Below are 13258 nucleotides of genomic sequence, written 5' to 3' on the forward strand. Positions count from 1 at the left end.
ACACCACCAAATGGTTAACCCTTTCTCTGCGACAATACGTAAGGGATAATGTATAGCTACGAGGTCATTGTCGCAAAATAATTGACCGACACAGAGTTTAAAATACCGAGGCGCAGTGCCGAGGTGTTTTAAACGTCAGTGAAGGTCAATTATTTTGCGACAATGATCGAGTATAGCTATACATTATCCCGCTTATTACATGGCTAACTTACTAACGAGTAACAATATACCTAATTCATTTTACATCGACAAGACGAGATCAAATGCAGACGCAGTTCTGTTCTGGCTCCGCTGTCATCGTCACACACACTCCGCTGTCGGTGCAGCCGGCAGGTGTGTCTGATTGGCTGATGCAGTGCGTCAGTGGGCTTGATTGCGAACAGCTGCGCACAGCGGTCATTATTTTTCCACATAGGTCCGTTATCGAGTAATATCGGACCTCTGACGAGCGCTATTGACCAATCACAAGCAAGCATTTCGGCGAATGTGAAAACGCCATGTAATAAAGAAGGTTAACCCTTTCACTGCCGCACGACAAAGGGTTAACCCTGTCACTGCCACACTACAGACGGTTAACCCTTTACTATCACACTACAGAGATGAATGTTTGCCTTTTTCCATGCTATTTTAGTCAGCGAGAGCGCCTATATGTTTGTGGAACTGGTGTAGCGAAGGTCCGTGAGTAACATCCACAGTGGTGTCCACATGGACGTGTGTGTTGTGAATAGTGTCGTCACTAGGGCTGCAACTAACGATTATTTTGGTAATCGACTAATCTGTCTTATTTTTTCGATTAGTCGACTAATCTAACGATTAGTTTTGTCATTCGATTAGTCGACTAATCTAACGATTATTTGTCGTCACACCCTCAATCTCTGCTTCCTGTGGGCATGGCTCCTTCTCTCCAGTGCATGTTTTACCTCACATGCTCAAGTCTGCACACCTGTGAATGTCACCCTGTTGTCCAGTCCCTCTGCCTTAACAGTTAACTTAACATAACATGATGATCCCATGATAGCGAATTAAAATAATGACTCATGAAACATTTGAATTTGGATCTTAAGCAACTTTCAATCAAAATGTATTTGAACAATACAACAATCACTCATAACGAGATAAATAAATTAAATAATACAAATTTAAAGTGGAAGTGTTTAAATAACAAACAAAAAAGATATAGCAGACTTCTTAGCTTAACATCCCAGGGAACTAATGGGATAACTGGGGATGTTGTTTGCTCCTGACAAGAGTCTCAAAGTCTGGGGTGATGGTAGACAAAGCAACTCTGAGGTCATGCTCAATGTCCAATCTGTTCCTCTGCTTTGTCTTCAGCTGGACCAGAGCTGAGAAGCCACTTTCACAAAGATAGGTAGTGCAAAAAAATAAAAAAATTTATTAAAAAAATAAAAAAAAAATAAAAAATTATTACTAATTGACGCAAACATTCTGCGTCGACGAGTTTTTATGATCGACGTCGTCAATTATGTCGACTAATCGTTGCAGCCCTAGTTGTCACGATACTGGAATTTCGAACTTCGATACGATACCTTGAAAAGTATCGATATTCGATTAATACCATTTTCGATACCACGGGGAAAAAGGTTCAATCTTAAAATGTAAATGTCTTTTATTTAAATTTTTTATAAATGTTGCTTTTGTTGCTGGTTGATTCTCCTCAGCTTCTCTCTGGTACTATAAGAGAAGATAAATATAACACTTTTAAAACCCTTTGTTTATCTTTAGATCACACATTTAAAAATAACTGTTCATCTCACTTCAATCATTTTTATTGCAGAACGTGGTATTTTCTCAAGCAGACGGATGTAAACACTGTCATCTGTGTTGCATGTACCTGACAAACTGAACTGTTTGTATTACAGTCATATTCCAACTTAACTGAATGCACACGTGTGTGTGGACTACTGTACTATTACAGGTATTGAAATGAACAATGCAACTTCCTTATACAAAAGATTTTTTTTTATAAAAAGATTATGAATAATTAAATATCGATATTTCGGGAAATGAGTATTGAAACCGTTTTAAATATTCAGAATCGATATGTATAGATTTTTCGATATTTTTGACAACACTAGTTGTGAAGTGACTGTGGCAGTAAGCAGGGCTGCGAGTTAAAAACTCACTTGGCATAACAGGGTTAAAAGACGACACACAGATACGGTACCCAGGAGTGAATTCACCTCTTAGGCTACGTTTAGACGAGCGTTTTGTGAACAGAAACCGCAAAAGTCATCTTGCGGTTTCACTTTTAATTTTGCGTTTAGACGAGCGTTTTGGGGTGGAATTCTCCATGCAGACGACGCTGTAACGACGGAGCCCCGCTGTCACACGATTGGCGCATATGTCACATGACGTGCTGTGAAGACCCGCCCTACTCTGCCTCTGATTCGCAGACTGTGGATGGGGAATGTGATTGGACCAAAGCAGAGTCACTCACAGACAGTGGGTCCACTCACGCCGCGGGACAGATTCTTGTGTATTTAACCCTTTCACTGCCACACGACAGCCGGTTGTGTGATAGTAAAGGGTTAAACTTCTGTCAATGTAGCCTTCAAGTGATCTCCGTTGATATAGTCAGACATACTTGCTTTGTTTACGTCTCGGCTACTGGCGCATACCTGCTACCTGTGATGTAAGCAGTACGCACGACCAGAGCCGTGACAAACCTTTCGTCATCGTTTTAACAGATTTATACGGTTTTGACAGTTTAGACGAGAGCGCAAAGGTTTTGCGTTTCTAGGATTTCCACCCTGGAAGGTAGTCTCACTTTTTTGCGGTTTCACCCCGTAAAAACGCTGTTTCCGTATAAACGAAAGGCGCATCCGAAAAAATATTTTTGCGGATTCACCTGCTAGCGTTTCCGTCTAAACGGGGCCTTAGTGCAGCGGTCGGTCTATGTTGGCGCCCACGGCGCGGCGGGAGACCCGTGTTCGACTCTCCCTCGGGGCATTGGCGTTTAGAAGGAGTAACGTACGACCGGTCACATAGTAGGGATGTCTGTCCGCTAACGTCGCTCCACGAAAAAACGACCAAAGCAAATTCCTTGTGTGTGAAAACGACTTGGGCAAATAAAGACCTTTCTGATCCTGATCCTGATCCTGACGCGTTTTCTCTCTCTCTCTCTCTCTCTCCCTCTGAAGGGGATGTCTGAGGAGGCCGTTCGCCAGACGCGCAGCCAGAAGAGGGCGCTGGAGCGCGACGTTCCCCTCTCCGGCGGCACCGCGGATCCCTCCGAGGAACCCTCCACCGCGCCCCCCGAGAGTGACAGCAAGAAGCCAAGACTGGACCAGCAGGCCGACGATGACGAACCGGGACCCCAGACGACGACGACGCAAACGGACCACCCCGCCGCCCCCACCACCACCACGGACCCCGCCGCCCCCACGCCGGACCCCGCGCCGGTAGCAGCGGCGGCGGCCCAGGACAGCCAGAGCCGGACTGGGACCGGTCCCGAGCCGCCGCCGCCGCTGCTGGAGAGTGGGCCGGAGCGGAGCCGCCTGGTGCCACCGTTGTTAGTGTCACCGTTAGTGTCACCGTTGGTGTCACCGCTGCCCCTCCCCCAGTCGACGACGGCGACGACGATGCAGGACGGAGGGTGGAGCCAGAGACAGCCGGCGCCGGAAGGCGGCGACTCGGACAGTCGGACTGACCGTCACGGCGACGGGGGGGGGGCCGGCAGGGTGAAGCCGGAGCCGGTGGTGGTCCCGGTCGCGGTTCCGGTTCCGGAGGCGAGGAGCCGGGTCCGGCCGCCGGAACCGAAGGTGGGGTCGTCCCCTGCCTCCGCCGCCTCGCTGTCGGCCGGGGAGGTGAAGGCCACCGTTAAGGTGGGGGTCCAGACGGGGGAGCAGCCGGTGGACATGAGCCGAGGGTGAGGACCAGAACCGTCACATTTAGGGATTTAACATTTCTTTATTATTATTATTATTTATTATTATTATTATTATTATTATTATTATTATTATTATTATTATTATTATTATTATTATTATTATTATTATTATTATTATTATTATTATTTTTATTTTTTTTCCAATGCAACCAACATTTACAAATTATATGTTTATGTTTAGTTTTCTATTCTATTTCTATTTCTATTGACATCAAGACAAAGTGACAGGCAGACAAACAAAACAGTTTCAGAGAGAGATTATAGTAATGGTAATACAAAAAATAAAAATAAAAAAGTGAATAATAATAAATAAAAATAAAAAGTAAAAATAAAATAAACAGGGTAAAAAAGATAAGACAAAAAAAAGATATATAAATAAGGAGATACATTTGAAAAAGTGAGTACAGCGATTCATAGGTCGACCAACTCTGGTGTTGATTTGAGATGTCGTGCTCATTCCAAACCTATTGCATTGACGGGTGCATCAGGGGAGAGAGTTTGAAGGGGAGGGAGGAGTGAATAGTGTACCAAGGGCATTGTGTGGGTGAGTATCAGTCTGGGACTATGGGGAGGTGGATCCTCTCAACATAGGACACAAAAATTGTTTTAATGTTTTTGGTAGATGTTAACACTTCTGTAGTGTGGTAGTGAAAGGGTTAACCTTCTGTAGTGTGATAGTGAAAGGGTTAACTGTCTGTAGTGTGGTAGTGAAAGGGTTAACCTTCTGTAGTGTGGTAGTGAAAGGGTTAACCTTCTGTAGTGTGGTAGTGAAAGGGTTAACCGTCTGTAGTGTGGTAGTGAAAGGGTTAACCATCTGTAGTGTGGTTGATGTTTTTATTGGTTTTCTTACCGGGCAGTCCGGTAGAGAGAGAGAGAGAGAGAGAGAGGGAGGAAGTATGGGAGATAGACGGGGCAAGACATTCGGTTCAAAGGTCGCCGGGTCCGGGAGTCGAACCCGGAATGGCCGCGTTGCACCGCAGCGCTGTACGTGGTGCGCCAACCTGGCGCCCCCGAATCCGGTACTTTTAAGGGTACAGACCGAATCACGTCGGTACTACCCGAGTACCGATTCACGTGAGATCCACCGGTGCCACATTTTGGTACTCCGATGACGTCAACGTTTTGCGAAACGAAACCTATGGAGTGTGTTCACGTCAACGCTCACGCGCCCAATACACGCTCACCTAGGATTTGACTTGATTCAACAACAACAAAGCAGTCGGGGTCAATGGCACGCCGAAAAACGGTCGCAAGTGTTGTTACACTTTACAAAGCTAGATGCAGACAATGCTCACTGCAATATTATATACAGTATATATTAACAAATAGTTCTAAATAAATAATAATGATGATAAATCATTTGAAGTTTGGACACATTTTCTACAACTGAGGTAGGTAGATTACATTTTTAGAGACTAAAGTACCGGAAAAAAAAGGTACCGTTGGGTACCGGTATCGGTTCAAATGTGAACGGTAGCCAACCCTACGTCACATACAGTAATTGTGTGAAAATATTGCTCTGTAATGCAATTTTCTTAATATTTTTTTATGTTTTTGCCGTCCTCCAATAGGAAACCTATTTACAGAGACGTTTCTTGTTTTCCCTCCCAAGACTTTTTTTAATGCTATTTATAAAAAAAAATAAAAAAGTACCCAAATAAAAAAACACGTCGTTTTAAAACATCATAAGAGAGCACTCTCCCGGCGCGTAGAGGCCTCACTCTGCGGGGTGGAGTGGGGGTGGGGGGGGGTGTTGTTCTCGAAAGTGTCTCAAACTTTTATCTGATCCCCTCCCTCCATTTCCCCCACTCACCACCTGAACCCTAAAAACTCCCCTCACACACACACACAAAATGAAGCCCGTGTGTCACAAACCGGTTCCAGCCGGTCGTTGCCATGGTTTCCACTGTTGGAAGGAACAGTGAGGGGAGGGGAGGGGGGACAAAGTGAGCGGGGTTGTCACGTGATGATGACTTTGAGGTCATGTGACCTCTTTTGGAAGAGGAGTGATTAATCCACAGGAAGTGATGATGGCGCTAAGCCCTGAGGAGAGAACACACACACACACACACACAAACAAGGAGGGCGGTTGAGAGAGAGAGAGAGAGAGAGAGATAGGCCTCATTCTTTGAATCACTGATTTCCATGACCGCCTCTCGCCGAGATGAATTAATGATCCGTATTATTGGGCTTATCATGCAGATTTCTTTTTTTTTGTAAAGATATTTTCCCCATGATCTGACGTATCAATGGTAGTCTTTGAGTTCACCACTAAAAGGCCTCTTTCGGTCACCGGCAGCACTGTGTCTAGTCGACTACACACAAACCTAGCAGTCTAGTCTCCAGGTGAACTTGTAGCTTTCCATTACCGCACACACGCGCTCAGCCATACATCTCCTGCTGTCACTGTGTATGTTCTCCAAACCGCCTTATCGGCTCCGCACACCGCGTTACACTGATAGGAGGGTCCGTCGGTGTGCTGACTTTGTGTAAATGGTGAGGACTCCAGATAACACGGTGACCCAAAAGATTGTCCGTCTACTTCCATTCCTTCCTCGTCCTTCAGTCGATACTATTTTTGTGTTGCCTTTTTTTATGACCTATTAGTGGTCACGTCTCAGTTACTCCCCAGACGAGACGGGTCAGGTCGGACGGAAACGGCTTCGAGGAAGCTGCCGTTTTCTTGGGTCCCCGGCTCGGAGGCTGGTTGGAGGGACGACCACTAGTGTTTCCTCTCCCCGTGTCTGCTTTGTGTCAGTCCTGTGTGTGTGTGTGTGTGTGTGTGTGTGTGTGTGTGTGTGTTTAGAGGCAGGAGAAATAAGACGTATATTTGATGATCCAGATTAAAACTTTTTTGCGATTCAGGCAGTTAACCTTCTGTAGTGTGGTAGTGAAAGGGTTAACCTTCTGTAGTGTGGTAGTGAAAGGGTTAACCTTCTGTAGTGTGGTAGTGAAAGTGTTAACCGTCTGTAGTGTGGTAGTGAAAGGTTAACCTTCTGTAGTGTGGTAGTGAAGGGTTAACCTTCTGTAGTGTGGTAGTGAAGGGTTAACCTTCTGTAGTGCTGTAGTGAAAGGGTTAACCTTCTGTAGTGTGGTAGTGAAAGGGTTAACCTTCTGTAGTGTGGTAGTGAAAGGGTTAACCTTCTGTAGTGTGGTAGTGAAAGGGTTAACCGTCTGTAGTGTGGTAGTGAAAGGTTAACCCTCTGTAGTGTGGTAGTGAAAGGTTAACCTTCTGTAGTGTGGTAGTGAAAGGTTAACCCTCTGTAGTGTGGTAGTGAAAGGTTAACCCTCTGTAGTGTGGTAGTGAAAGGTTTAACCGTCTGTAGTGTGGTAGTGAAAGGTTTAACAGTCTGTAGTGTGGTAGTGAAAGGTTTAACCTTCTGTAGTGTGGTAGTGAAAGGTTTAACCGTCTGTAGTGTGGTAGTGAAAGGTTTAACAGTCTGTAGTGTGGTAGTGAAAGGTTTAACCGTCTGTAGTGTGGTAGTGAAAGGTTTAACCGTCTGTAGTGTGGTAGTGAAAGGTTTAACAGTCTGTAGTGTGGTAGTGAAAGGTTTAACCTTCTGTAGTGTGGTAGTGAAAGGTTTAACCGTCTGTAGTGTGGTAGTGAAAGGTTTAACCTTCTGTAGTGTGGTAGTGAAAGGGTTAACCTGTAGTGTGGTAGTGAAAGGTTTAACCTTCTGTAGTGTGGTAGTGAAAGGGTTAACCTTCTGTAGTGTGGTAGTGAAAGGGTTAACCGTCTGCGGTGTGGCAGTGAAAGGGTTAACCTTCTGTAGTGTGGCAGTGAAAGGGTTAACCTTCTGTAGTGTGGTAGTGAAAGGTTAACCTTCTATAGTGTGGTAGTAAAGGTTAACCGTCTGTAGTGTGGTAGTGAAAGGTTAACCATAGTGTGGTAGTGAAAGGTTAACCGTCTGCGATTCAGGCAGTGAAAGGTTTAACCTTCTGTAGTGTGGTAGTGAAAGGGTTAACCTTCTGTAGTGTGGCAGTGAAAGGGTTAACCTTCTGTAGTGTGGTGGTGAAAGGGTTAACCTTCTGTAGTGTGGTAGTGAAAGGGTTAACCGTCTGTGGTGTGGTAGTGAAAGGGTTAACCTTATGTAGTATGGTAGTGAAATGGTTAACCTTCTGTAGTGTGGTAGTGAAAGGGTTAACCATCTGTAGTGTTGTAGTGAAAGGGTTAACCTTATGTAGTGAAAGGGTTAACCTTATGTAGTGTGGCAGTGAAAGGGTTAACCTTCTGTAGTGTGGTAGTGAAAGGTAGTGTGGTAGTGAAAGGGTTACCCGTATGTAGTGTGGTAGTGAAAGGGTTAACCTTCTGTAGTGTGGCAGTGAAAGGGTTAACCTTCTGTAGTGTGGTAGTGAAAGGTTAACCTTCTATAGTGTGGTAGTAAAGGTTAACCGTCTGTAGTGTGGTAGTGAAAGGTTAACCATAGTGTGGTAGTGAAAGGTTAACCGTCTGCGATTCAGGCAGTGAAAGGTTTAACCTTCTGTAGTGTGGTAGTGAAAGGGTTAACCTTCTGTAGTGTGGCAGTGAAAGGGTTAACCTTCTGTAGTGTGGTGGTGAAAGGGTTAACCTTCTGTAGTGTGGTAGTGAAAGGGTTAACCGTCTGTGGTGTGGTAGTGAAAGGGTTAACCTTATGTAGTATGGTAGTGAAATGGTTAACCTTCTGTAGTGTGGTAGTGAAAGGGTTAACCATCTGTAGTGTTGTAGTGAAAGGGTTAACCTTATGTAGTGAAAGGGTTAACCTTATGTAGTGTGGCAGTGAAAGGGTTAACCTTCTGTAGTGTGGTAGTGAAAGGTAGTGTGGTAGTGAAAGGGTTACCCGTATGTAGTGTGGTAGTGAAAGGGTTAACCTTCTGTAGTGTGGTAGTGAAAGGGTTAACCACCTGTAGTGGTAGTGAAAGGGTTAACATTCTGTAGTGTGGTAGTGAAAGGGTTAACCTTCTGTAGTGTGGTAGTGAAAGGGTTAACCTTCTGTAGTGTGGTAGTCAAAGGGTTAATCGTCTGTAGTGTGGTAGTGAAAGGGTTAACCTTCTGTAGTGTGGTAGTGAAAGGTTAACCTTCTGTAGTGTGGTAGTGAAAGGTTAACCTTCTGTAGTGTGGTAGTGAAATGTTAACCTTCTGTACTAGTGTGGTAGTGAAAGGGTTAACCTTCTGTAGTGTGGTAGTGAAATGTTAACCGTCTGTAGTGTGGTAGTGAAAGGTTAACCTTCTGTAGTATGGTAGTGAAAGGGTTAACCGTCTAGTGTTTTAGTGAAAGTGTTAACCTTCTGTAGTGTGGTAGTGAAAGGGTTAACCTTCTGTAGTGTGATAGTGAAAGGGTTAACCGTATGTAGTGTGGTAGTGAAAGGGTTAACCTTCTGTAGTGTGGCAGTGAAAGGGTTAACCTTCTGTAGTGTGGTAGTGAAAGGGTTAACCGTCTGTAGTGTGGTAGTTAAAGGGTTAACCGTCTGTAGTGTGGTAGTGGAAGTGTTAACCTTCTGTAGTGTGATAGTGAAAGGGTTAACCATATGTACTGTGGTAGTGAAAGGGTTAACCGTATGTAGTGTGGTAGTGAAAGGGTTAACCTTCTGTAGTGTGGTAGTGAAAGGGTTAACACTTATGTCGTGTGGTAGTGAAAGGGTTAACCTTCTGTAGTGTGGTAGTGAAAGGGTTAACACTTATGTCGTGTGGCAGTTCAGTAGTTTCTTTGTCCGGTTTGCTGGGTTGTTGAACATGTTTTTCCTAAGTATTTTGTTGCGTATTTTAAATCTTTACAACAGTTAGTAACTGAAGGTCTCTAAATGTGAAGTAAATGCTCTGATAAAGGTCTCTAAATGTGAAGTAAATGCTCTGATAAAGGTCTCTAAATGTGGTTTGTTGACATGGCCAAAATAAATGGGTGAAATTTGAGTTTAGTGAAGTTCGTCCTGAAGATCTCGGTGTGTACCTTGGGCGTTCGACTTGGTAAATTCTATCAACTCGGTTTTTAACTGCGAAGCGTAACACTGACGCTACAGTGTTTTATGCAGTGAACCGGTGAAAAAGAAAAGTGTAAATATTATAAAACCGCAGTGTTTCGAGGCGAATCGGCTTCACAATCGTGACGCATCAAGAATAGTATTTTTTTTTTTTAAAGGTTTTATTTATAGCATTTTCAGCTTTTTTGGTCAACGCAGGACCTTTTGGCCACACAGGACCGATAGAGGAGAGAGGGTGAAACGGGAGGGGAAGACATGCGGCACATGGCCACCGGGTCGGGGAATCGAACCCATGGCGACCGCTTCGCGACTCAGCGCGCTATGTGATGTGCTACTGGAGCGCCCGCATCAAGAATAGTTTGATAATCAAATTGAATGTAAACCCTAATGATCTTAATGTAGTTGAATCAGGAGGTGTAGGGATTTCCTCCAGGCCGAGAAATGCGCCCGATACAGGCTTCTGAAAGCACAATCGGCATAAGCACTATTTTACAGTTAATACAGGTTGAACTTTGCTTAAAGGATCACGCCAACATTTTGTCTTGTTAGCCTAGCTTAGCACAATGAATGGAAGTGGACATGGCCCGTTAGCCTTCATGAGAGGTGTTAGTTGGGGGCGGCTAGGTGGCGCAGTGGGAAAGGCGCTCGCCACCAACGCAGGAGATGCTGGGTTCGAGCCCAGCTCTCGGCGTTGCGACCAGCTTGGCTGGTCGTTCATACTAATACAATTGGCAGTATTAGGGGGTGGGAAGCTGGTGGGTGGGGATCAGACGTTGTGGACAGCGACTCCTACAGGTCGGTTGGTGCGCCTGCGCAGTAGAATCAGGAAGCGACGGGGGCGGCGTGTACCGGAGGGGACACATGATGCAAGGCTTCGTCCACATTGCAGCCGGCTTGTGGGAGGCATGGCCTAACAACGTTCAAGACGGGGGAGGGTAGAATTGGACAAAATACGAAATTGGGGAAGGGAGAAAAAATAGAAAATGGGGAGAAAAAGTAGATAAAAAAAAAGAGAGGTGTTAGTTGGACAATGCCTAGGCTAACCGGCCATGTCCGCGCCCATTCATTGAGCTAAGCTAGGCTAACATGCAGCCAAATGGCTTTCCACTGAACGCACAGAGAGGAAACTGGTGTCCATCTTCTTGTCTCTCTCTGGAGAAGACTAATTTAATTTCCCCAAATGTTTGCAGCGTGTTCTTTTAATGCGCATGAGCAAAATAATAATACAGACACACGTGGCTGATATTATTGAGGGGGAAATCGGGATATCGGCCTCAAAAAGCCATATGCCATTGCTTCCCCACCACGCCTTCACCCCAGGTGATTGTGGTTGAAACTGCAACACAAGCCTAAGCAGCATCCATCCCCCTCCGTAGGCTCTTCTCTGATAGCGAGTGTATCTTCTCCACAACGTCTCTGAAGGGAGAATGTAGAGAGAGAGAGGCGTTAGCTGAGTGGCTAACAGCGGCTAGCGTTAGCTGAGTGGCTAAGAGAGAGAGAGAGGGAAAGAGAATTAACTCACTTTGTTTAATTGAAACGTGGTCCAGCCGGAGGGCTTAATAAAGTGTCCACTGACTGTCCCCCAGACTGTTGTCGATGTATATTCCACTGTCCAGACTCGAGACTGCAGCATCACAACACACAGCATCGAACATCCGGCAAACTACCTGGCGATCTACCATCCACTTCTGCAAAATGCGGCTACGGAAAAGTACTGTCGTCGCCGCGTCGGCCAATCAGAGAGCGTCTCCGCGAAATGCGGCTACGGAAATAAAAAAAACTGCTAAGGCTGCTTGCCTAGACCGCTTCAAATCGCGCCCGGCTTCCAACATAATACATCATATTTCAACGCACAGCGCGTTACGCACTGATTGGCTGCGACGGATACAGCGATGACGCACTCAGAGCGCTATTGCGTCTAGCCCGGGCGAGAAATACGGCTAGGGAGAAATGCGGCTATGCGCAGTGAGTCACTTCCTGTTCAGGAAAACGATTATTTTTTATTTGATATATTAACGTTATATTGTGCATTGGAAACACAAACATACTTAAAATGAGTAAATATTATTCATTTTAAACATGTTTATATTATTTATAGGGCTATAAAACAAAAAACTATTTCTTTTCTTCTCTCTCTTTTAACAGGGGGGTCGGCGCCCGAGCGCCCCCAGTGGCCAGCCGCCACTGTCCAAGACTGTATGCGTATTTCCCATAGTGTTGCCGTGTCCTTTTTTTTTTCTTTTTTTTTTTTCTTTTTTTTTTAGTTGACACACGTCACTTAAAATATATGTTTTTATTTTTTATCTTTCTTTTGTGTTGAAATGCTGTTGTTGCTCAGATCTGTTCAGGAGACACTCTCACAGATGAAAGAGGGAAATAAATTATAAAAAAATAATAAATAAATGAATGGCCTTTCTTCCACCGCCAACATTTTAATCCAATGACGGTTGTCTCACAATAAGTGTTGAATTATATTAACCTTCTGTAGTGTGGTAGCGAAAGGGTTAACCGTCTGTAGTGCGGCGGTGAAGGGGGTTGACACTTTGTCACGCGGCAGTGAAAGGGTTAACCTTCTGTATATTGTCGCAGTGAAAGGGTTTGAAGTAAATTTTAATTTAGAAACTGTATTAAATTTCTCATAAATCAGGTGGTCTCATCCTCTCCATTTGACGGTGAGTGACACGGATCGGTATAAAACTGGATTTCCTTTTTTGTTTTTAAATGCCGTTGATTTGGGTTTACATTCTGAAGTCACTGTCCCTCCTGTATCATCCAGCAGCGTCGAAAAGGAAAAGCGTCCGCCGTCCCCTGATGATGAGGAGGAGGAGGATGATGATGATGATGAAGACGACGATGACGACGTCATCATTTTGTCTGACAACGACTCCCCCAGTCCCCCGAGGAATGGCTTGATGAGCCACTTCAAGCAGCTGGACACGGAGCTGCTCATGGTAAGAGGCCGCTGCCATGCTGGCTGTGTGGATATTTTTTTTTTTTTTTTTTAACCTTTATTTATCCAGGCAAGCAATTAATAACAAATTATTATATACAAAAGCAGCCTGTCCAAAAAGCAAAGGCCTTTTGAGGGAAGGTTATGTACATGCATACAAATAAATAAAATACAAAAATACAGTAGCAATAGTATACAAGGACAACAATAAATAAGGGAGAGAGAAGGAAAGGGAGAGAGGGAAAAAGAGAGGGAGAGTGAGAACCAGAGAGACGGAGAGTGAGAACCAGAGGGAGAGAGAGAGAGAAGAAAGGGGGAGAGGGAGGGAGGTAGGTAACTTTTACAATAGTGTTGGACCTTGTGGTCTAGGGCAGTGGTTCGCAAACTGTGGTCCGTGGGGAAAAAAAAGCTAAATAAAATAGAAATAAAAAAAATTATATAAT

The 13258-nt window shown here is 44.7% G+C and overlaps 1 protein-coding gene across 6 annotated transcripts in view; it reads left to right on the forward strand.

Moving 5' to 3' along the window:
- LOC311227698 (transcriptional repressor p66-alpha-like) overlaps window positions 1-13258 on the forward strand; it is a 68370-nt gene that overhangs the window by 19627 nt on the left and 35485 nt on the right. For 5 of the 6 annotated variants that reach the window (XM_084313454.1, XM_084313451.1, XM_084313456.1 and 2 more), the window contains exons 2-3: window positions 3162-3889; window positions 12642-12816. In XM_084313454.1, coding sequence (XP_084169580.1) covers window positions 3165-3889; window positions 12642-12816 — 900 coding nt within the window. In that variant the 5' untranslated portion in view covers window positions 3162-3164. The remainder of the gene's footprint in view (window positions 1-3161; window positions 3890-12641; window positions 12817-13258) is intronic. The other variant, XM_084313452.1, reaches the window with a different exon arrangement.

Source organism: Notolepis coatsorum, assembly GCF_963971535.1.
Source record: "Notolepis coatsorum genome assembly, chromosome: 4".
Classification (NCBI taxonomy): Eukaryota; Metazoa; Chordata; class Actinopteri; order Aulopiformes; family Paralepididae; genus Notolepis; species Notolepis coatsorum.